The sequence below is a fragment of the Myxocyprinus asiaticus genome, chromosome 19 (genome assembly GCF_019703515.2).
Source record: "Myxocyprinus asiaticus isolate MX2 ecotype Aquarium Trade chromosome 19, UBuf_Myxa_2, whole genome shotgun sequence".
NCBI lineage: Eukaryota > Metazoa > Chordata > Actinopteri > Cypriniformes > Catostomidae > Myxocyprinus > Myxocyprinus asiaticus.
The window spans coordinates 17,274,109-17,297,584 of NC_059362.1; the positions used below are offsets into that span (position 1 = coordinate 17,274,109).

At 37.5% G+C, this 23,476-nt stretch overlaps 1 protein-coding gene across 1 annotated transcript in view; it reads left to right on the forward strand.

Annotated features, from left to right (window-relative positions):
* Positions 1-23,476, forward strand: part of LOC127410370 (ubiquitin carboxyl-terminal hydrolase 24-like) — a 169,728-nt gene that overhangs the window by 131,297 nt on the left and 14,955 nt on the right. The window contains exons 36-56 of the mRNA XM_051645590.1: positions 47-209; positions 794-949; positions 1,525-1,595; positions 1,741-1,901; positions 4,340-4,401; positions 5,772-5,963; positions 6,056-6,170; positions 6,283-6,427; positions 6,520-6,639; positions 6,788-6,913; positions 7,978-8,076; positions 8,171-8,253; positions 8,526-8,667; positions 8,756-8,875; positions 8,988-9,208; positions 9,717-9,841; positions 12,722-12,863; positions 12,951-13,101; positions 17,525-17,620; positions 17,752-17,855; positions 18,581-18,694. Of these exons, the coding sequence (XP_051501550.1) occupies positions 47-209; positions 794-949; positions 1,525-1,595; positions 1,741-1,901; positions 4,340-4,401; positions 5,772-5,963; positions 6,056-6,170; positions 6,283-6,427; positions 6,520-6,639; positions 6,788-6,913; positions 7,978-8,076; positions 8,171-8,253; positions 8,526-8,667; positions 8,756-8,875; positions 8,988-9,208; positions 9,717-9,841; positions 12,722-12,863; positions 12,951-13,101; positions 17,525-17,620; positions 17,752-17,855; positions 18,581-18,694 (2,708 nt within the window). The remainder of the gene's footprint in view (positions 1-46; positions 210-793; positions 950-1,524; positions 1,596-1,740; positions 1,902-4,339; positions 4,402-5,771; positions 5,964-6,055; positions 6,171-6,282; positions 6,428-6,519; positions 6,640-6,787; positions 6,914-7,977; positions 8,077-8,170; positions 8,254-8,525; positions 8,668-8,755; positions 8,876-8,987; positions 9,209-9,716; positions 9,842-12,721; positions 12,864-12,950; positions 13,102-17,524; positions 17,621-17,751; positions 17,856-18,580; positions 18,695-23,476) is intronic.

A 23,476-nucleotide genomic window follows, 5' to 3' on the forward strand; every position in this document is an offset into this window, starting at 1 on the left:
TTATTATTTTCTGCTCCTCTCTGACTTCTCGGCTTTGTCATTTCAGACAATGGAGGTGGGAGACTTTACATCCACAGTGGCGTGTTTCATGCGGCTCACATGGGCGGCGGCTGCAGGTCGATTAGACCTAGTTGGCAGCAGCCAGCCAATCAGAGAGACGACCAGCTCACTCCTACCACTTGGTGTACGCAGCAGGGTCAGCAGCACAGGTGAGGCTCTGATCAATACAAGAGATATGTCAGGACAAGTTTGTCTAGATTTTTTAGCTTTAGCTTGCTATTTTTAGCAGGGATCGTTCACCCAGAAATTATTCCAAATCATGTTGTTCCAAACCCCAATTGCTTTCTGTCTTCTGTGGAACACGAAAGATGACAGCCTCAGTCACTATTTACTTTCATAGTATGGAAATGATCCCATGTAACTGAATGGTGACTAAGGTTAACATCTCCTTTTGTGTTCCATGGAAGAAAGAAAGTTGCAACATGAGCTTGGCATGTCAAGCTAAAAACAGTTCAGAGTCCATTCTGTTGCACTCCATCTAGCCTTTTTTGAATGCAAGAAACTGTGAACGCACCTTCAGAAACATGTCTGAGCACTGTCTGGTGGCCCCTAATCATTCAGGGCTTCCTTAAAAACGACTAATCAACTAATCGTTCAGACAATCCACTGAATAGTCATTTATGAAAATATGTAGTTTTGCACATCCCTAATCAATAGTGTACATCTTCCTTTCGCTCTCTACATGCTTCTCAATGTTGATGTCTGTGTGTGTGTGTGTGTGTGTGTGTTGTAGGAAGTAACTGCAGCTCTGGGAGTGAGGGAGAGATCACCACATTACAGGCAGGAATCTGCGTTAAACAGCTGTTTGTGTCGATCAAAGACACCATCATTGCACGAGAGGCGCTCTCTTTACTCGTCACATGCCTTCAGTTACGCTGCCAACAACTCTGTAAGAAAATAAACACACACACGAGAGGGAAGCCAGTGTTTTTGAAATAACTTAAACATGTTTGGCTATGTACAGAATTAAATATTGGCTTAATACATTTCTGAATACTGTGCAGTATAAAGAGTGTATACACTGCAGTGACGTGCACAGACCTAAGCAGGGAGAGGGGTTGTGCTGCCAGCTTCAGCCTGCCGCTCTTAACGGCATCTCCGCTCGACCAAAAGTACACATTTAATTTTATGACTGGCACCTTTAGATTTATATAGCCCCCATTCTGTGCACGTCAGTGATACTGCTGCGTAATTATTATTTTTTTATTGTAAGTGAAATGGTAGGCATCATTAACGTTTAAATGTTTCAAACAGTTGCATGCTACATTGTCGTGGCATGACCTCATGCACACAAACAAATGTGCAACCTGTGCACAGTATACATACTGTATACTACAGCAATAGTAGGATTAGTAAGGAAGTATACTATTCTAAACATAGCAACAAATTCATCCCACATACATATGAAAACTTCACTCTTTTGCATACATACTTTTGAAATCACTCTTTTTATTCTCTTTCAAGCTTCATTTTACGCTCTGCCTTCTGTGAATGATTTCATCATTGATATCCTGCTAGGGTCGCCCAGTGGAGAGGTCAGTGTGTGCATTGTTGCAGTCCTGTTTGATGATCTATTAAACTGTAAGATTACACTCTTCTTATTAAGTATGACTTCTGAGATACTGTTCCTCCTTTTTTCACATTTTTCTCTTGCACTCACAAACAAACACACACACACAGATCCGACGTGTCGCTTGTGATCAGCTGTACACTCTTAGTCAGTCGGACACGTCGGCATACCCTGATCTCCAGAAGCCCAACCTCTTCCTGCTAAAGGTGGTTCTGACAGCTCAGCTTCCTCTCTGGTCCCCAACCAGCATCATGAGGGGCATAAACCAAAGGTCAGACACACTAAATGTGCATGCTTTATCATATAACACCTGTTTAATCAATACTCACTACATTCAGTGCCTATAGACAGTCATCATATCTTGTCAAAATCCTTATCATTTGTCACATTACACCCTGCAAATTTAAATAAATTCAATATAATCTTTTCAAGCTGTATTTACACATTATAACCTTCAATATCAAAGTGAAAATAGCAATTCTGAATAATTATAAAAAATGAATTCGTAAAATACCTGGTTTAGATAAGTGATCAGCCCTCTAAGAGTAGCTATTACAAACTTACTCAGGTGCAACCAATCAGAGCCGTGACTAAATCCAATGGAAAACCTGTGGATGAACTTGAAGAGAGCAGTCCATCGCTGTTCACCCCGCAATTTGACTAAACTCTAACAATACTGCAAGGAAGAATGGGCAAATATTCCCCAATCTAGATGCCTGAAGCTATTAGAGATCCAAACAGACTGATGGCTGTCATTAAAGCAAAATATAGCTCTACAAAGTATTAAATTCAGGGGTATGATCACATTTTAACCCTGTTATTCTAGTTTTTCATCTTTTACATGTTTTTGGAACTGCTGCCTTTTTGGTTACTTAAATGTAGAAAGGCAAAATTGGCAAATAAAGCTGGGCATTTTTTTTTTTTTTTTTTTAATGGGTTTTGATTTCAGGCTGCAAGACAAAAAAAAAGTGACTATTCCAAAGGTGTATGATGATTTTCTGTAGGCACTGTAAATACAACCATGAACTCGCTTTATTTATGATATTACTTTATACTTAATGATGTTATAAATGAGATGATAAACTGTTGTTGTTGTGCACAATAATTTGAAAAGAAAAGGGTTTTTTTTTCTCTCTCTCTCTATCTCAAATACTGTTCACAGAGAAACGAGTTCATTGTCCAGTGAATTTCTGTCTTTGGCAGGAAATACAACAAGTTTTTTAAACAAGAAATTTACAGAAGAGAAGTTGAAGATCAATTTGGACTCTTAAGTCACACTGAAAATGTACACTGGCAGCCAAAAGTTTGGGGAAAATATACAGATTTTGCTGTTTTGGAAGGAAATTGGTACTTTAATTCACCAAAGTGGCATTCAACTAATCACAAAGTATAGTCAGGACATTTCTGATGTAAAAAAAACAGCACCATCGCTATTTGAAAAAAGTCATTTTTGATCAAATCTAGACAGGCCCCATTTCCAGAAGCCATCACTCCAACACCTTATCCTTGAGTAATCATGCTAAATTGCCGATTTGGTACTAGAAAATCACTAGCCATTATATCAAACACAGTTGAAAGCTATTTGGTTCATTAAGTGAAGCTTAACTTTGTCTTTGTGTTTGTTTTTGAGTTGCCACAGTATGCAATAGACTGGCATGTCTTAAGGTCAATATTAGGTCAAAAATGGCAAAAAAAGAAATAGCTTTCTCTAGAAACTTGTCAGTCAATCATTGTTTTGAGGAATGAAGGCTATACAATGCTTGAAATTGCCAAAAAACTGAAGATTTCATACAAAGGTGTACACTACAGTCTTCAAAGACAAAGGACAACTGGCTCTAACAAGGACAGAAAGAGATATGGAAGGCCAGATGTACAACTAAACAAGAGGATAAGTACATCAGTGTCACTAGTTTGAGAAATAGATGCCTCACATGTCCTCAGCTGACAGCTTCATTTAATTCTACCCACTCAACACCAGTTTCATGTACAACAGTAAAGAGAAGACTCAGGGGTGCAGGACTTATGGGAAGAATTGCAAAGAAAAAGACACTTTTGAAACAGAAAAACAAAAAGAAAATGTTAGAGTGGGCAAAGAAACACAGACATAAGACAACAGATAATTGGAAAAGAGTGTTGTGGATCTTAACCCCACTGAGCTTTTGTTGGATCAGCTAGACTGTAAGGTGCGTGAGAAGTGCCCGACAAGACAGGCAAGTGCTACAGGAAGCAAGAGTATCTGGAGGATTTTTTTGATGAGAACTCTTTGAAGTAGTTCTGAACCATTTTTTCAATTTTTCACGTTATTAATGTCCTGACTATACATTGTGATCAGTTGAATGCCACTTTGGTGAACAAAAGTACCAATTTCTTTCCATAAGAGCAAAATCCAAATGTATGTAAATGTAAGTGTCCTTGCATTAGATAACAATATTTTACAAAAAGAAGTTTGTTGGGTTTGAAATCAAACAGTAGCTTTAGTGTTCAAAATTAAGAAGTATTTGGATACTTTTTGGTGGTTAAACGTTAGTATGATATGAAGTGGAATAGTAACTATGGCCAATATATCAGTCTAATGCTACTTTCAACTGTAAAAGGCCCATGAAAAAAAAAACAAGAAATTGTTTAGGCTTTGGAAATACCTAGGAAACTTGAAATGAAGTGAAATGAAGAATATTTACTGAGGTAAAATTATTATGATGTTTTCTTTAGGTTGCTTTCGCAGTGCACAGATTATTTTGACCTGAGGTGCCAACTCTTGGATGACCTGACTAGTAAGTAGTGTTCTGCCTTATTTCCCAAACATGAGGCTTCAGATATCAATATAATTTGTGGGAGTGTCATTTGTGCTTTTGTTCTGCTTAACTAAAATAATTTGAGAATAAGGTAACACTTTATTTTAAGGATCCACAGTAATGCACTAGTAGTTAAGCATGAATAAGACATTAATTTTCAGTTAATTAAATGTAGAGTAAGGCTATCTTAGCCATAATTTACAACTTATTAAAAGTCTTATTTTTGTGTAGAAAGTAATGTAAATAATGCTCAGTTTCTAATTAACTGAATAGATAATGAGGCTATATTATCCATCTACCGGCAACTATTGCTATCGGCACCGATTAATTGGTAAAACCGATATATCGGTCTACCTCTAAACCTAAACTAGTAACTTGATAAAAAGTGGTAATCTAACAACATGAGTAGGTAAAACTATTACTTCAGAACAGGGGGTCAAGTTGTCTTTGATACAACATTTAGTGTATTGGTAACAACTTAGTACCCCAAAATAATTAGTCATAAATACTGTCTTAATATATTTGGTAACACTTTACAAAAAGGTTCCATTTGTTAACATTACACCGTCTACACCGGATGCGGGCGGTGCTTCGCGACACGTCAGAAGCAGTGGAACCCCATTATAATCAATGATGCTGTCTATACTGGAAGCGTCCGTTGCGGCGTGTCCATCTCGCTGACAGTAAACGGGTGTCCCGTTCCATTTTGCGCTGCACATGCTGGCACTACTACAGCCAACAAGTAAATGAACTAACAATGAACAATTGTATTTTTATGTCAGTTCAAAGTGCATTACTTACGTTAACATATACATACGTACTACTATAAGTTGAAATTAACATTAACCAAGATTAATAAATGCTGTAAAAGTATTGTTTATTGTTAGTTCATGTTAACTAATGTTAACAAATGGAACCTTATTGTGAAGTGTTACCATATATTTATATAAACTTGAATACCACCTAATAAATACAAAACAAACCAATAAAATTTGCACTTTAGAAAAGGGGGTCAATAGTTTTTAATAGAAGATTTTATCAGTTGTAAATCGTTTGTTATTCCAATACTAATTAGCTTCAATTACTGTCTTAATATTGTTTAGTAAACTTGATTTAAGATGGATCTCTAAAATAGTGCATTAATTACATCACTTTCTACACAAAAATAAGACTTTTAATGTGTTTTAAATTATGGGTAAGATAGCCTTATTATGTATTCAGTTAATTAGAAATTGAGCATATAAAATTAGACGTTTAATAAATTAGATTATGGCTAAGATAGCCTTACCAATAACCTTTAGATTCCATTGGAAAGACTCAGTTGTTTGATTTGTTTCATTTGTCTTTAGTGGCTGAGATGGAGCAGCTTCAGATCAGCCCGGCAGCCATGCTGGAGGATGAGATCAGCTGGCTTGATAATTTTGAGCCGACTTGGACCAGCGAGCTGGAAACAAGCGAAGCTGATAACATCCTGCTGGCCGGACACCTGCGCCTCATCAAAACCCTGCTGTCCCTCTGCGGCAGCGAGAAAGAGCAGTTCGGTCAGCTACTCAACTTGAATTTATTTCCAGATAAATATGACACAAATATGGAGATGTGGAGTAGAACAGTTCTTGTGTTTCATGTGTTGCAGGACCATCTCTGATCTTGCAGCTGTTGGACGACTTCCTCTTCAGAGCATCTCGAATCATCCTGAACAGTGACAGCTCGTCTAGCACTACCGCATCTATCCACGACTTCCACCCAAAGTTAGAACAAACACACATTTTGCACACTGACATAGACGTCTTTGAAATTGCCTGTAGCTCAACCCAAACTTCTATGTTTGTCTGTCTGTCTTTTCATCTGTCTGGCTCTCAGGTGCAGTACGGTAAGCAGTCGTCTGGCGGCCTATGAGGTTCTGGTCATGTTGGCTGACAGCTCTCTCACTAACCTGCAGCTCATCACTAGTGAACTCTTGTCAATGCACCATCAGTCAGACCCCTCCCTCACCAAAGAGTTTGACGTGAGTCCCTTCATCACTCTATATCAGTCTCACTCTCGTGTTGAAGGTAGAGTAAAAAATGAATATTTTTGTTATTGTTTGTGTTTTGTCAGTATCTTCCTCCTGTAGACAGTCGTTCTGTGTCTGGCTTTGTGGGACTGAAGAACGGTGGTGCGACCTGCTACATGAATGCAGTGTTCCAGCAGCTCTATATGCAGCCTGGTCTGCCTGAGGTACATGTTACTCCACTGTTACTCCACTAGGTGATGCCCTAAGCTTGGGTAAGAGTGGAGTGCATTGCACAGAGAATTCCTTCCTGCTGTTTTACTTCATATTGTCATTATTAAATGAAGGGTTTTCTTCGTGTGTGTGTGTGTATAGGCTGTGTTGTCAATTGAAGATGATGCAGAAAACCCAGAGGAGAGTGTGTTCTGTCAGGTTCAGTCTCTGTTTGGTCACCTGATGGAGAGTAAACTGCAGTACTATGTACCTGAGAACTTCTGGAAGGTTAGATTTACATTTTGTCTATGCATTTTATCATTGACCTTGGTATTGCTAGTGCCATGCTCTACCAACTGAGCAAAAAAAACAGGCAGACACTGATTTGTGCTTCATTGTCAAACTGTTTATTTGATCTGTAGTTTATTAGCGACACAAGAAAATTGGAAAAGACCATTCTTTTTTATTCTCTCAATACACAAGTTGCTTAATTTATAGAAGTAATCTTTTTGAAGTTAGACATATGAAAACAATAACATGCAAAAACAGCAAATTTCCCCCTGTTTGATCATCAGAATTAAAGGTTTACCCACAAATGAAAAATCTCTCATTTACTCACCCTCATGCCATCCCAGATGTGTATGACTTACTTTCTTCTGCAGAACACAAACAAAGATTTTTAGAAGAATATTTCAGCTCTGTAGGTCCTCACAATGCAAGTGAAAAATGTAAAGCTCCAAAAAGCACATAAAGGCAGCATAAAAGTAATCCATAAGACTCCAGTGGTTTAATCCATGTCTTCTGAAGTGATCCAATCAGTTTTGGGTGAGAACAGACCAAAATGTAACTTTTGACAACAGCATTCTCCTTGGCGATCATGATTTCAAGCTCGATTACACTTCCTAGCACCATCTAGCGCATGCCTCAAGCACTAGGAAGTGTAAATGAGCTTGAAATCATGATCGTGCCTAGAGACTGCGATGGCAAGATATACCGGTACAGTGAAAAAAAGAGTTACATTTTGGACTATTCTCACCCAAAATCGATTAGATCACTTCAGAAGACATGAATGAAACCACTGGAGTCTTATGGATTACTTTTATGCTGCATTTATGTGCTTTTTGAAGCTTCAAAGTTTTGGTCACCATTCACTTGCATTGTATGGACCTACAGAGCTGAGATATTCTTCTAAAAATCTTAGTTTATGTTCAGCAGAAGAAAGAAAGTCATACACATCTGGGATGACATGAAGGTGAGTAAATAATGAGAGAATTTTCATTTTTGGGTGAACTATTCCTTTAAGGCCAAGTACTTGATCAATCTCATCACATGGGTATTGTGTTTTGACGCAGATCTTTAAGATGTGGAATAAAGAATTATACGTGCGAGAACAGCAGGACGCCTATGAGTTTTTCACCAGTCTAGTGGACCAGCTCGATGAACATCTGAAGGTACAGTTCACATGACCCCTATGTATATGCATATACGTAAGCATGTATCAACACACTGACGTTGGTTTCTAATATTCATGTTGGCTACCTTTAGAAAATCGGTCGAGAGCAGATCTTCAAGAACACATTCCAGGGGATTTTCTCTGATCAGAAGATATGCAAAGACTGCCCACACAGGTACGCATTAACAGCCTGTATGAAGCTTTAATCATGTCTTCAAGAAATAATTTACCCAAATTCCCAATTCTGTCATCATTTACTCACCCTTATGTCATTATAAACCAGTATGACTTTAGTATTTTCCTTGGACCACAAAAAGAGAAATTTAGCAGAATGGACATTGGACATGCTAGATAAGTCCTTTTGTGTTTCACGGTAGAAAAAAAAGTTATATAGGTTTAGAGTGAGGAAATAATTGGCTTGTGTTTGTGTTCGGTTGTGGTTTACAGGTATGAGCGTGAGGAGACGTTCATGGCTTTGAACTTGGGTGTGACGTCGTGTCAGAGTCTGGAGATTTCTCTGGACCAGTTTGTTAGAGGAGAAGTGCTGGATGGCAGCAATGCTTATTACTGTGAAAAGTGCAAAGAGAAGGTACATTTGTGTGTTATGTCTTTCATAAAAGACTTTAGGGAATTGCAGTTGTACAGTGTACAGTGCGCTCACACTTTCTGTGTTGTAGAGGACCACTGTGAAGCGGACCTGTATAAAGTCTCTGCCCAGTGTGCTGGTCATCCACCTCATGCGCTTTGGCTTCGACTGGGAAAGCGGCCGGTCCATCAAGTACGACGAGCAGATCAGAGTAAGATCATAGTTTCAAGTGATAACTGTTTTGTCTGTTATTATTTCTTTGATTAAGCCATTTGAATCCACTTAGCAAATCTCAGAAATATGTGTTCATTCTGTGATTTAAGTTCCCCTGGATGCTGAACATGGAGCCGTACACGGTGTCAGGAATGGCCCGTCAGGACTCGAGCGCGGATCACGGGGAGAACGGGAGAGGGGGCGAGGCTGGCTCTGGAGGATCGCCTCGGAAGAAAGTTACCATCTCTGAGAACTATGAACTGGTGGGAGTGGTGGTGCACAGTGGACAGGCCCACGCAGGACACTATTACTCTTTCATCAAAGACCGCAGGTGAGAGTAATTTATGCCCCAAAGTTTAATACTTGGGCCTAGGGTTTGTTCAGATCCCTAATCCTTAGTAAGAGCAATAGTGATTGCTTGCTTTAGAAAACACCATTAATTACCACATGCATCAAAATGTTCCTCAAGACATGTACTCAAAGTCCCAGATGGCTTGTGTTTATAAAGTTCTGCGGAGTGTCTATTTCCGTAATATAGTCTATATATAGTGCATAGACATACTTCAGCGACCACAATCTCTGAAACATGGGTTTTATGATACTGGGTGGTCTTTTTTACCCTTTTGTGGGTGTATGTATGTGTATTTATGAGTCTCTGGCGGGCCTGTGCTTCTGTTTGTGGCCAGAGTGTTTTTATGATCGGCTTTAACTGTCCCATATGCTTGGCAGCACGATGCCTTGTAACTGGAGCGTTCTTTCAGGGATCGAAAGGAATGTCGGGGCGACCACTATGAACTAAGCAATATCTGTTTCCACATTCCTTTTGTCTTGTCTTTTAGGGGTAGTGCTCGAGGACGCTGGTATAAGTTTAATGACAATGTTGTAGAAGAGTTTGATATGAACGATGAGACTCTGGAGTACGAGTGTTTTGGAGGAGAGTACAGACCGAAAGTGTACGACCAGTGTAAGTTGAAATCCATATAAATACACCAACGCAGCACATACTACCCTTATCCCAGATGGGTTTAAATGCCACTTTTGATGTCTTCACAATCACAATGACACTTTGGGTTCCTGTTAAGATTTTATATTTTTAGACTGTAGAGACAGAGCGGTAGTCAGTTTGACTCATATTCACACTTTTCCAATTAATGGTTTATTAAAAATCGGGTCTACCAAAAAATGCCACCATTTGATCTCTAAAGAAATTTTTTTTTTTGCATAATCTAATGCCATAAATATGAATAATAATTATTATTATTATTAATGCCAATATTTTTATGCCACACATTTTGTGTATATTAATAATAATATATTTTATTATGATTATTAAAGGAAAAATGTGGGTTCAATACAAGTTCAGATCAATCGATAGCATTTGTGGCATAATGTTGATAACCACTTTTCTTTAAAAAAACAAAAATCAAGGTTACAGTGATAGACTTACAATGGAAGTGAATGGGGGTGAATTTTGGAGGGTTTAAAGGCATAAATGTGAAACTTATAATTTTATAAAAGCACTTACATTAATTCTTCTGTTAAAACTCATGTATTATTTGTGCTGTAAAGTTGTTTAAATTGTCATTTTGACAGTCACTTTAGGGTTTGTTGACATTACATGGTCATGGCAATGAAGTTGTAAAATTGGCTAAACTTTACACAGAAAAAGTTGGTCAGTTAACATGCATTTTGTTTACGTCTTGTGGGTATACTTTTGAAATATATTTATAATATAAATATATTTTAATACTTTTGACCACACGTTTTCTGTATATTAATAATTATATTTATTATGATTATTAATGCCAATGTATTTATGCCACACATTTTCTGTATTATATATATTAAATAGGATTATTATTATTAAAATCATATATTTATAATGCATATTATGTTTATATTGTGTAATCTAAGGATTATTTACATTTCAACATTCCTTTTTGTTTGGCCGATGCTTTTATGCAAAGCAACTAACAATAAATTTAAGCTTTACATTTCATCAGTATATGTGTTCCCTCGAACCCATGACCTTAATGTTGTTATCACCATGCTCATCCAGTTAAACTACAGATTATTTAGTTATTATTGTCAAAAGTTCAAATAAAGCAATAATTAAAAAATTGTTGTACATCAGTTATCGGACACAAACATACAGTTGAAGTCAGTAGTTTACATACACTTAGGTTGAAGTCATTAAAACTTTTTTATTTTTATTTTTTTTTTTTAACCACTCAGATTTCAAACTGCTCAAAATTAAAGCAAACTATAGTTTTGGCAAATCATTTAGGACACCTAATTTGTGCATGACACGAGTAATTTCTCCAACAATTGTTTACAGACAGATTGTTTTACTTCTACTCACAATTCCAGTGGATCAGAAGTTTACATACACTAAGTTAAAAATGATGTCAAACCTTTAGACAGTTAGCAAATTAGCTTCTGATAGGCTAATTGGAGTCAAGTGGAGGTGTACCTGTGGATGTATTGTAAGACCTACCTTCAAACTCAGTGCCTCTTTGCTTGACATCATGGAAAAAACAAAAGAAATCAGCCAAGACCACAGAAAAAACATTGTGTACCTCCACAAGTCTGGTTCATCTTTGGCAGCAATTTCCAAACGCCTGAAGGTACCACATTCATCTGTACAAACAATAGTACGCAAGTATAAACAGCATGGGACCATGCAGCCATCATACTGCTCAGGAAGCAGACTCATTCTGCCTCCAAGAGATGAACGTAGTTTGGTGTGAAAAGTGCAAATCAATCCCAGAACAACAGCAAAGGACCTTGTGAAGATGTTGGAGGAAACAGGAAGACAAGTATCTATATCCACAGTAAAATAAGTCCTATGTCGACATAACCTGTAAGGCTGCTCAGCAAGGAAGAAGCCACTGCTCCAAAACCACCATAAAAAAGCCAGACTACAGTTTGCAAGTGCACATGGGGACAAGGATCTTACTTTTTGGAGAAATGTCCTCTGGTCTGAACATTATGTTTGGAGGAAAAAGGGTGAGGCTTGCAAGCCAAAGAACACCATCCCAACCGTGAAGCATGGGGGTGGCAGCATCATTTTGTGGGGGTGCTTTGCTGCTGGAGGGACTGGTGCACTTCACAAAATAGATGGCATCATGAGGAAGGAAAATGATGTGGATATATTGAAGCAACATCTCAAGACATCAGCTAGGAAGTTAAAGCTAAATGGGTCTTCCAAATGGACAATGACCACAAGCATACCTCCAAAGTTGTGGCAAAATGGCTTAAGGACAACAGTCAAGGTATCGGAGTGACCATCACAAAGCCCTCACCTCAATCCAATAGAAAATGTGTGGACAGAACTGAAGAAGCATGTTCGAGCAAGGAGGCCTACAAACCTGACTCAGTTGCACCAGTTCTGTCTGGAGGAATGGGCCAAAATTCCAGCAACTTATTGTGAGAAGCTTGTGGAAGGCTACCCAAAACATTTGACCCAAGTTAAACAATTTAAAGGCAATGCTACCAAATACTAACAAAGTGCATGTAAACTTCTGACCCACTGGGAATGTGATGAAAGAAATAAAAGCTGAAAGAAATAATTCTCTCTACCTTTATTCTGACATAAAGAATAATTAAAATAAAGAAGTGATCCTAACTGACCTAAGACAGGGAATGTTTTCTACGATTAAATGTCAGGAATTGTGAAAAACTGAGTTTAAATGTATTTGGCTAAGGTGTATGTAAATTCTGAATTCAACTGTAATTGGTGTTGGCCATAAAAAATTATCTGTACTCGTATGCGCTTGTATGATCTCCACTAGTTCTCTACTAGAAGAGTTGATCTCTGCTCTAATGTGTTTATATGCTATAGCTAATCCATATCCGGACATGCGGCGGCGCTACTGGAATGCTTACATGCTGTTTTACCAACGGATCAGTGACCAGAACTCCCCGGTGCTACCTAAAAAGAGCCGGGTCAGCATCATGAGGCAGGAGGCAGAGGATCTTTCACTGTGAGTTGATGACTTATCTCCTGCTCAATGAATATTTGAATTATATGGATGTGCATAAATGTTCTGATTCTCAATCTTTCCTCTCAGGTCAGCCCCCTCCTCTCCAGAGATCTCACCCCAGTCCTCCCCACGGCCACCCAGAGCCAACAATGACCGCCTCACCCTGCTCACACGGCTGGTCAAAAAAGGAGAGAAGAAGGGGCTTTTTGTGGAGAAGATGCCAGCCAGGATCTATCAGGTAGAGTTTAATGGCCTGTTCATACCAAGTCCAGTGTGATTAAATAATAAGAAAGTACAAAATATGTTTGCACAAAATCTGTTTACACCTGATGCTCCATTTGTTCATATCTGAATGAACTGATCCAGACTATTAAACATCTTGGAATAACTTCTTAAACCATGTTTGAGTTAAAGGTATTTACAAAGGATGTCCATGATTTAATGTACTGATTCATCAGGATTGGGAACTCTGTTGTTTTTACTAAGATGGGAGTGTCTATTGTCTGGATGTGTTACGTACATTACAAAACCCATTGAAATACACAAAAATAAAGGCGTCGAATTTAATGAAAAATATTTAATCATGTACAACGGTTTCACATGAATCAGTTAGATCATCAATTATGAATCAGAAGTTACATCAATATATTTTTTCCTCTTGGTTTAGCTCATTAATTATTTGTCAAAAAACATAATTTGTTCACATAATTTCAACATATTGGAACAAAGTAATTTTTTATTTAGCCTCAAAGTTATTTTACATGTGTCCCTAACATGATTCATGTTTTAGTTTTACATAATGTTTTTACACATTGCTTATGTATGTTATAAAGTTGTTCTAGTTAGCTAACGTCTATCTAGAAAAAGCACACATTAGCATGCTAAATGCTAAGTAGTATTTGCTACTTGAGTAAGCAACATTCCTCAAACTAAGCAAATGATTATCCAGCGTATCAGAATTGGTTCTAAATTCCAAAACAACAAGTGTCCCCCTTTTTTTTTTTGCTCAAAAATGCATAACATAACACTTAATTTCAACATTTTTACTCTCCGCATCAAATCCCATGCAAAGCATGCTGGGAACTACAAATCCCCTTGCCCATGTTACTGAAAAGACTTGATTGGTTCACATTCATAATCTAGTAGAGTGCACATTTTAGATCATTACATTAATCAAAAGCAAAGAAAAAAGTTTAGAAGAGAAACAGTTCTGTTGTGTAGATCACAAATAATATGATTTAGTAAATCGGAAAACATTTTCCCTTTGCGTGTGTGATTAATGTAAAAATAAAAAACAACAGATCATCTTTTCGGCCTTAATAAAAAAAGGAGTGCTTTTTTAAAATGGAGATGTTTTTGTCATGTAGCTTGATGTGAATAGGTTTTTACATTTACCACTAAAAACATATTTTGTGGCTCATCTGAATATCTCCGTTTATTAGGGCCCGAGCACCGAGGTGCGAGGACCCTATTGTTGTTCTAGGCGTTTATTATTTTTTTCCCAAATGAATAGCATTTTTGAGGGCCTAAACATACTCAAACTCATGAGACTTTGCACACACATCAGAAGTGGCGAAAATTTACATCTGATATGGGTTTCAAAATTAGGTGTGGCAAAATGGCTCGATAGCGCCACCTACAAACTTTCAGCGATGTGCGTTTTACGCTACGTTTCACCTACACATACGAATATCGGTACACATGTGTAACATGCCAATACCTACAAAAAAGTATCTTGGACCCATGCCCTAAACTCAACAGGAAGTCAGCCATTTTGATTTTTCTCTTCAATTTTTGCTCAGTTTTTGCCATTTCCAGGCCTCGTACTTTAACGAACTCCTCCTAGAGATTTCATCAGATCTACTTCATATTTAGTTATTCAAATGTAAAGGCCTTGGCGATGCTAAATTGCGAAGTTTTGAGTTTTCACTGCACGGCGTGGCCATGACGGTCTGACAAAATTCTATGTTTCGCCATGAAACAGGAAGTTGTTGTAACTCATACATACAATGTCCAGTCTGCCCCAAGCTTCACATGTTTGATAATAGTCCCTGCCTGTATACATCTACATGCCAATATTCAGTTATAGTCATAGCGCCACCTACTGGCAACAGCCAGTTCCAGGTCTTGTATTTTAACAAACTCCTCCCAGAGATTTAATCAGATCAACATTATATTTAGTCAGTCTTAATCTAAAGGCTTTGGTGATGTTAAATTGCAAAGCTTTTGAGTTTTCGTTGAAGGGCGTGTCCGTGGCGGTCCGTGATGAGTCACATTTTTGAGGCCTAAACATGCTCAAACTCATGAAACTTTGCACACATCTCACAAGAGGGGAAAATTTACATCTGATACTGGTTTTAGGATTAATTGTGGCGAAATGGCTCAATAGCGCCACCTACAAAATTTCAACGAAGCAGCCCTCACGCCACGTTTCACCTACACGTAAGAAAATCGGTAGGCATGTGTAACATGTCAACACGTACAAAAAAGTCTCTTAGAACCATATCCTAAACCCAACAGGAAGTCAGCCATTGTGATTTTTCTCTTCAATTTTTGCTCCGTTTTTGCCATTTCCATGCCTCATACTTTAACAAACTCCTCCTAGAGATTAAATCAGATCAACATCATATTCGGTCAGTCTAATCTAAAGGCCTTGGCGATGTAAATTGTGAAGCTTTTGAGGTTTTTTTTGAACTGCGTGTCCATGGCGTCCTGAAAAATTTCGATGTTTCGCCATGAAACAGGAAGTTGTTATAACTCAAACATAAAATGTCCAATCTGCTACAGACTTTACATGTTTTATAAGAGTCCCAGCCTGAACACTTCTATATGCCAATATTCAGTCATAGCGCCACCTACTGGCAACAGGAAATGACATGTTTTACACTATGATACACTCTTAACAACATTTAAGTGCTAAAAAATGCTAAAAAAAAATTGGCACAACAGCCCCAACGTGCACCAGGGTGCGAGAGCCCGTTCATCGCTGCTTGCAGCTTTAATTAGGTTTGCATTGCTGTGAAAAAGTATTTACCCCATTCTGATTTCTTCTGTTTTTGTGTGTATCTCATACTAAATTGTTTCAAAAATTCAAATCTTAACAAAATTAATGCAATCTGAGTAAACAAAATAAATAAATACAGTTTTTAATTAATAATGTTATTTATTGAAGCAAAAAAAGTTATCCAATACCAACTGGGCCTGTGTGCAACAGTATTTACTCCCATAGTTACTAAATCCCCAAATCTATGAAACTGCATTCATAATGGGGTTCAGCTGGACTAGACACACCCAGGCCTGATTACTGTCAGCCCTGTTCATTCAAATAAACACCTAAATAGAACTTTTTCAGCAGCATGAAGTTGGCTAAAAGGTCTCACCCAGCAGCACACTATGCCAGAAATTATGAGGAAAAAGGTGACTGAATACATCAGTTTGGGAACGGTTTCAAAGCTATTTCCAAGGCTCTGGGACTCCAAAGAACCACAGCGAGAGCCATTATCTCCAAATGGAGAAAACTTGGAACAGTAGTGAACCTTCCCAGAAGTGGCCGACCTTCCAAAATTCCTTCAAGAGCACAGCGACGACTCATCCAGGAACTGCAGACCTCTCTCGCATCAATAAAGGTCACTGTTCATGACTCCACTATCAGAAAGACACTGGCCAAAAATGGCATCGATGGAAGAGTGGCAAGGCAAAAACCGCTGCTATCTCAGAAGAACATTAAGGCTCGTCTGCCAAAACACACCTTGATGAGTAGAAAATGGAACTGTTTGTAAGACACGTCTTGTACGTCTGGCATAAATGAAACACAGAATTCCACAAAAAGAACAATCATACCTGTGGTCAAGCATGGTGGTGGTAATGTGTTGGTGTGGAGATGCTTTGTTGCTTCAGGGCCAGGGCAACTTGCAATAATTGAGGGAAACTTGAATTCTGCTCTCTACCAGAAAATCCTAAAGGAGAATGTCCGGTCATCAGTCCGTGAGTTGAATCTCAAGCGCAACTGGATTATGCAGCAAGACAATGATCCAAAGCATAGAAGTAAGTCCACCTCTGAATGGCTCAAAAGAAGCTAAATTAAAGTTTTGGAGTGACCTAGTCAAAGTCTTGACTTGAACCCGATTGAGATGCTGTGGCAGGACCTTAAATGTTCAGTTCATGCTCGAAAACCCTCCAATGTGGCTGAACTAAAGCAGTTCTGCAAAGAAGAGTGGGACAAAATTCCACCACAGCATTGTGAAAGACTGATCTCCAGTTATCGGAAGCCTTTGGTTGCAGTTGTTGCTGCTAAAGGTGGCACAACCAGCTATTAAGTTTAAGATGGCAGTTAGTTTTTCATGTGGGTGACATAGGTGTTGGATAACTTTTTTGCTTCAATAATGAATATATATATATATATTTGAAATGTATTTTGTTTTTACTAAGGTTGCCTTTGTTTTGTTATATCTCGTTTGAAGATCTAGAACAGTTTAGTATGAAAAATACATAGAAATAGAAGAAATCAGGAGCAAATACTTTTTCACAGCACTGTATATACGATACTGTATAAATGAGAGAGAGTGTCCAATGTTTATATCTTCTCAGCTGATTATTGTTTTGAGGGATTTCACAAGTGTTTAGGCATGTCTGACATACACTCCTGGTTGTTGGATGTGTAGATGGTGAGAGATGAGAATCTGAAGTTCATGAAGAACAGAGACGTATATAACAGCGATTACTTCAGCTTCACTCTGTCTCTGGCCTCTGTCAATGCGGTAAGCTATTTTTCTTCTTTGTCGCAGGTAAGATGAACTCTAAGCATTCGTTTAACAGTTGCCCCATCTGTAAGCACTTTACATATATTCCATCAGATCATCTTTACACTTTACCTTTTTCTTTCTCTCAGACAAAGTTGAAGCATCCATCGTATCAGGCCATGGCGCAAACCAGTTTGCAGCTAGCCGTCCAGTTCCTCTTCCACACGTACCTGCGTACTAAAAAGAAACTCAGGTGGGACACTGCTTTCTGTTCATAATACCTAAACTCAAGACCTGTTTATACCTAGTCAGAATTTTGGGCATGAAAAACATTGGTCGCACTTTATATTAGATGGCCTTAACTACTATGTACTAACATTAAATACATACAAGACTGTGTAACTACATGTAGTTCTTCAAAATTCCCACATTTGCTGCTACTGAGGTTGAGGTACGTGTAGGTTTAGGAGGAAGGGTAGGGTTAGGATTAGGGGTTAGATTTAGGTTTGGGTTAAGGGTTAGGTTAGGGGTAAAGTTAACAGTGTAACTACAAATGTAAGTAAATGCAAGTACTTTAAATGTAATTACAATGCAAAAGCATGTATGTACATAATAAGTACATTGTGTGAAATGGTTAAGTACATAGTAGTTAAGACCTAATATAAAGTGGGTCCAAAACATTTTACTGATTTACTAATTAATGAATGCCACTTCTAAAGAGATAAAATATATCATTGTATTATGAAAACCTACTTTAACTTTCAGACCTCAGAACTTTTTTATTATTCAAAAAATAGATCAGTTTATCCAGTTGCTTACAAAACTCATCTTCTCTATCAGAGAATAATGAAAATTCATCATTGGAATATTTTGATGCTAAAAATTATTTGCAAATATTTTATACTTTTGTGCAATTTAATTGCATTGGACTCAACATTATGTGGGAAGTCTGACGTCTGGACCTTGATTTTCTCTTAGGGTGGACACAGAGGAGTGGATCGCTACAGTGGAGGTTTTGTTGTCCAAGAGTAGCGAGGCGTGCCAGTGGATGGTGCAGTACCTGGTGGCACCTGAAGGACGAGAGATCATCAAGTGAGTGAGAAAGATCAAACACAAACAAGATAAAGTGTCGTGATTGACCGATATGTGTTTTTCAATGGCTGATACCAATATATAGAGAGCAGGATGGCCGATATAAATGCCAAAAAAAACTTAATACAATTTAACAACAGCAAATCAGATGTACACGAAATTTCTAAAGTGAAACAAACACTTAATTTGTATATAAATGTGCATAAACTTAAAAAGAAAAAACCTTGAAAACAAAGTTTTCACTCTCCATTGACAAATCTATTGGTAGATTTTGGAACTGTCACAAAGGATTTTTAAAACTTCTGTTAATCAGCCAAGCAAACAGTTATTGGCCGATGCGTTTATTGTAAAATAGTCAAATATCTGCCGATTAATCGGCCTGGCCGATATATATCGGTCTATCATTAATACAGTGGTCCCAAAAAGTATTTGGACACTTAAGGCACACTTTAAAATGTATGAATGTCATTGTATTAGATGATAAAAAATGTAATCAAGTGGCATTTATCTAAAAGACTTATAGAAGAAGCACACTTTCAAGCAAATTTTTCACAAAAAAAAGTTTGAAATTATAAAACAAAAAGAAAAAATGTTGAGCTGTCAAAGTTAACGTGTTAACGCATACGATTAACTAAAAAAGTTTAACTCGTTAATTTTTCATATTTGATGTACAAAACAAGTCCTGATGCGACTTGTAATATAAATCAAGTATTGTACTTTGCAGCCTCTGCAAGGCGCAATTTAATTACCACAGATGCAAGTCAAGTCTTAAGTATCACAAACATGTAGAACGAGACGTTTTTGTTTGCAAGCGCTTTTAATGTGGAGTTCAAAGCGGCACTTGACGCTGGGTTTGATGCCCTGACTCGAATCTTAAATGCAGCTGCACAATTACTGTAGCAAAGCATATAGCGTTAGTTTGCTGGATGATACATTTTTTGGAGGATGAGAGTTCAAGAGATTTAATGTGCATTGCAATTAATATGCAACCTATAGGGGACTAGTTATTTCAATAAGTCAATCTCCCACTTCTAGACTTTGCAAACGTTTGTTACTTATATTGGTGATATTTTAGTGCGTTTCTGTCTTTGTACTGTGGAAGGCTTTGCTTGGAAAATGTTAATAAAGCATTAATGTTACATTGTTTTGTTTTCTTTCCTAAGATGGAAATACATGCATTTTGATAGGAAAAGAAGTATATAATATATAGAGCAAAATGTCAGCACTTTTAAAATCTTTGATTAATCGCGATTAACTGTGAAACATTATGCTATTAATCAAGATTAAAAGATTTAATCGACTGACAGCACTAAAACTAAATATTTGGACACTTTCTGGTTGTCAAACATTAGATGAACATGTCCAAAGTTAATACGATGAACTACACCAATGGTTACTCTGCAAGGACACCTGTGAACAAGAGGGGAACTGACTTAAAACATCCACTAAAAATCACTTAGACACCAGTTGATTGAAAGTAATTGCGAAAATGGCTCAGAAAAATAAAATTAGTTTGCTGATACCACATGGTTTGAAATGTTATTATCCATGCAATTAAATTAATTAATTGGGATTAGTTCACCCAAAAATGTAAATTCAGTCATTGTTTACTCACCCCTGTGTTGTTATAACCCTGTATGACTTTCTTTATTTTTCTTAACACAAAGGGAGAAATTGTGAAAAAAAATTGTGTTCAGTGATGTCATACAATGGCAGTTTATGGTGACCACCTCTTAAAGTTTCAAAAGGACACAAAAGTGTAATTCAGAAGTCTAATAAATTATTCCATGAGACTCATGATAGTTATGAAAGCATACGATAAGGTTTGGTGAGAAACAAACCAAAATTGAATGTATTATTTAGTGAAACTGTTTACTGACTGTTGATCTCCTGAGACATCAAATCAAACTTGCACTATTATACCTTATAACGCTATAAAAAAGTGTCAGTCAAATATAAAAATCTTGAAGCAGTTATTGAAAACTGTATAAACATTTATTGAAACATTTCTACGAACAAATTTAGATGAATGATCATAAAATATATAACATAAAAACTGTCCTAGTGAAAAACTGTGCTCCTGTAATAGCATTTAGAGTATAAAGTATTAGCATTATCTTTTCAGAAGTTATGGTGTTGTTAATCATTTTAGGGGCTGTTATTAATTTTCCGTGTTTTAGACCGGTGATTGGTGATCAGCTCAGTTCACGCAGCTCAAGCAGGGAAATCCCGAAGACCATGCCTTGATTAATTAATACATTCTTTCTTGATTATTCTTTTTGAAAACATTGTTAGTGGACTGTTAATGTCTTTTTTTTTTCATAAAGAGTAAAAAAGTTACAATCATTCAGTTGTTGTCATAATCTTTTTCTTGTTGTCTTCGTTTTTTGTTTATGAAATAATAATACCCCTATACATTTTCGTCATAACCTTCGTTAACGAGAGTAACACAGAATACAATGGTTTTCAAATAACATTAATAATTTGTCATCAATCTTTCATGCATACACTGTTTTGACATTACTTCACAGGGTGGGCTGGAACGCCGACAGGGGGTGCTGCAGCACCCCTGCTTCCCTCGGCAATGTCGTTAGGTAACATTCCTGGCCAAAATAAAAAAAAAATTTTAATTGGCTCATGAGATGTTGGCTTTAATATACTGTTATGAGAATGTTTTTGGACTGGTGCCAGTTCACAGCGGACAGAGTTACCTGCGCTATCCTGAAAAATAAAAAACAAGCGTTCGATAGAATGTACCATTGCTTGTCACGGTTGGTTAGGACAAAAACTCTGATTAACATAGAAAAGATACCTTTTATTGTGTGTTGTTTGCCGTCAGGTTAGGACACGGTGTGACTGGCTGCCTATAGCCTCCTCTATGTTTCTGTTTGATTTCAGAGTACTCTGTTTAAAAAAAATAAGGCTGGGCATAGAAATGCATCAATTCTTTGACTACAAACTCTTCAGACATGTTTTGTAAGCTCTGTTCTCTGGTTTTTGTGCAGCTGTGGTGTGTCCTGTTGTTACTATCGCTGTGGCAGACCTGTTTCTAGATAAAAAATAACCAGTTTTCGCTTGAACGCCCCATGTCGTGAGGGGGCTCCGTGAACTGTTGCCCTCGTGCCCTATCTGAGAAGTTTCACTAAATAATACATAAAATTTTGGTTTGTTTCTCACTAAACCTTACTATGCTTCCATAACAAACATGAGTCTCATTAAATAATTTGTTAGACTTCTGAATTATACTTTTGCGTTCTTGTGAAGCTTGAAGAGCTTCACCATAAACTGCCATTGTATGACATCACTGAGCGCAACATTTTTCACAATTTCTCCCTTTGCGTTAAAATAAGGAAATAAAGACACATAGGGTTATAATAACACAGGGGTGAGGAAAAAATTACAGAATTTTCATTTTTGGGTGAACTATCCCTTTAAGTTTCCAAATACCTTTTGGGGCCACCATACATTTTAATTGGTCTGGATTAGTAAACAGTTCTGTGTTGGAAGATAGATTAAATATCTCCAGCAAACATTCCAACCACAAGCAATAACCCACAAGCGGCATGAAAAGCTGTAACTCGCATCAAAAGACCATATATTTAACATGTTCTCATTTTTGTGTAAGCTAGTGCTCCATCTCCCAAAGCCAACCGGGATTAACACCTGAAGTTGCGTGGTTGTAAGTGTGTGGTCATAATCATTCCCACAGCAGCACTCAGCTGAAAATGTGCGGGATATGTACACAGCTGCTTTCTGTCAACCTGAAAGGTGGGCCAGTCATGGAATGTTAAGGTGTAGAGCCTGTTGTGTGCTGTTTCCTGTAAGCTTGATCTATAGATGCCTGGAATGTATGGTAAGAGGGTGAGGTGCTTCCAGGTTGTGAGTGGGGCTAATGGTGAGGTAATGTGGGGTGGTAGGGGGGCATGGTGCCCTGCTTCAGGATTGGCTGGTTCGTATCTGATGGTAGGGCTACCCTGATATCACGACACACCTCAGACAAAGCCAGGGAATTTTCTGGATTGTTTTATGTTCAAGCCCTGACATGCTTCTTGTAAAACAAGCAACCTTTAAACTTATCAATTGAGCCCTGGAGCTGTAATTTCACGAAAACCTTTCTCCCTGGAGGGAACAATACAATGGTTATTATGTGTTCACAGTTATTGTATCTAGCAACATCACAATTTTATCATCTTGGCTCTTTCTCCTATATTTTCTCCATATTTTGGATTTAGTTTTTCTGTTAGGAATATTCTGTTCGGCACATCTGCAAAGCGATATATGTACAATATTGCATCCACACCCTCAAAGACTGTTGATTCTTGTGCAGAGCAGATACAAAATAGTAGTGTTGAACTAGTGTTGGTGGCAAACCCAGTGAACAGTTTATGATATTAAAGGGACAGTTTACCCAAAAATGAAAAAGGCAAAATAAATTTTAGCTTCAGTCACCACACCTTGTATTTGTATGGTAATAAGATGCAATGAAAGTTAATGGTGAATGATGCTAACATTCTTGCCTTAAGGATAGACATTTCAGTAATCTTGTAGTCAAGTACTCTAACACTAACTAGAGAGTTATTAATTTCTTGAAATTTAGAATTTAAGTTAGTAAATAAAGAATATGTCTCAAACGAAAAATGTATAGCCTATTGGGGTTTTCACAAATGTCACCCTTATAGCGGTTTCAAAATAAGCTAACTTTAACAACCTTTGGACCTGTTTTACTAATGAAAAAATAAGCACTTTGCAGAAACAACAAATAAAAAAAAAAAAAACATTTGC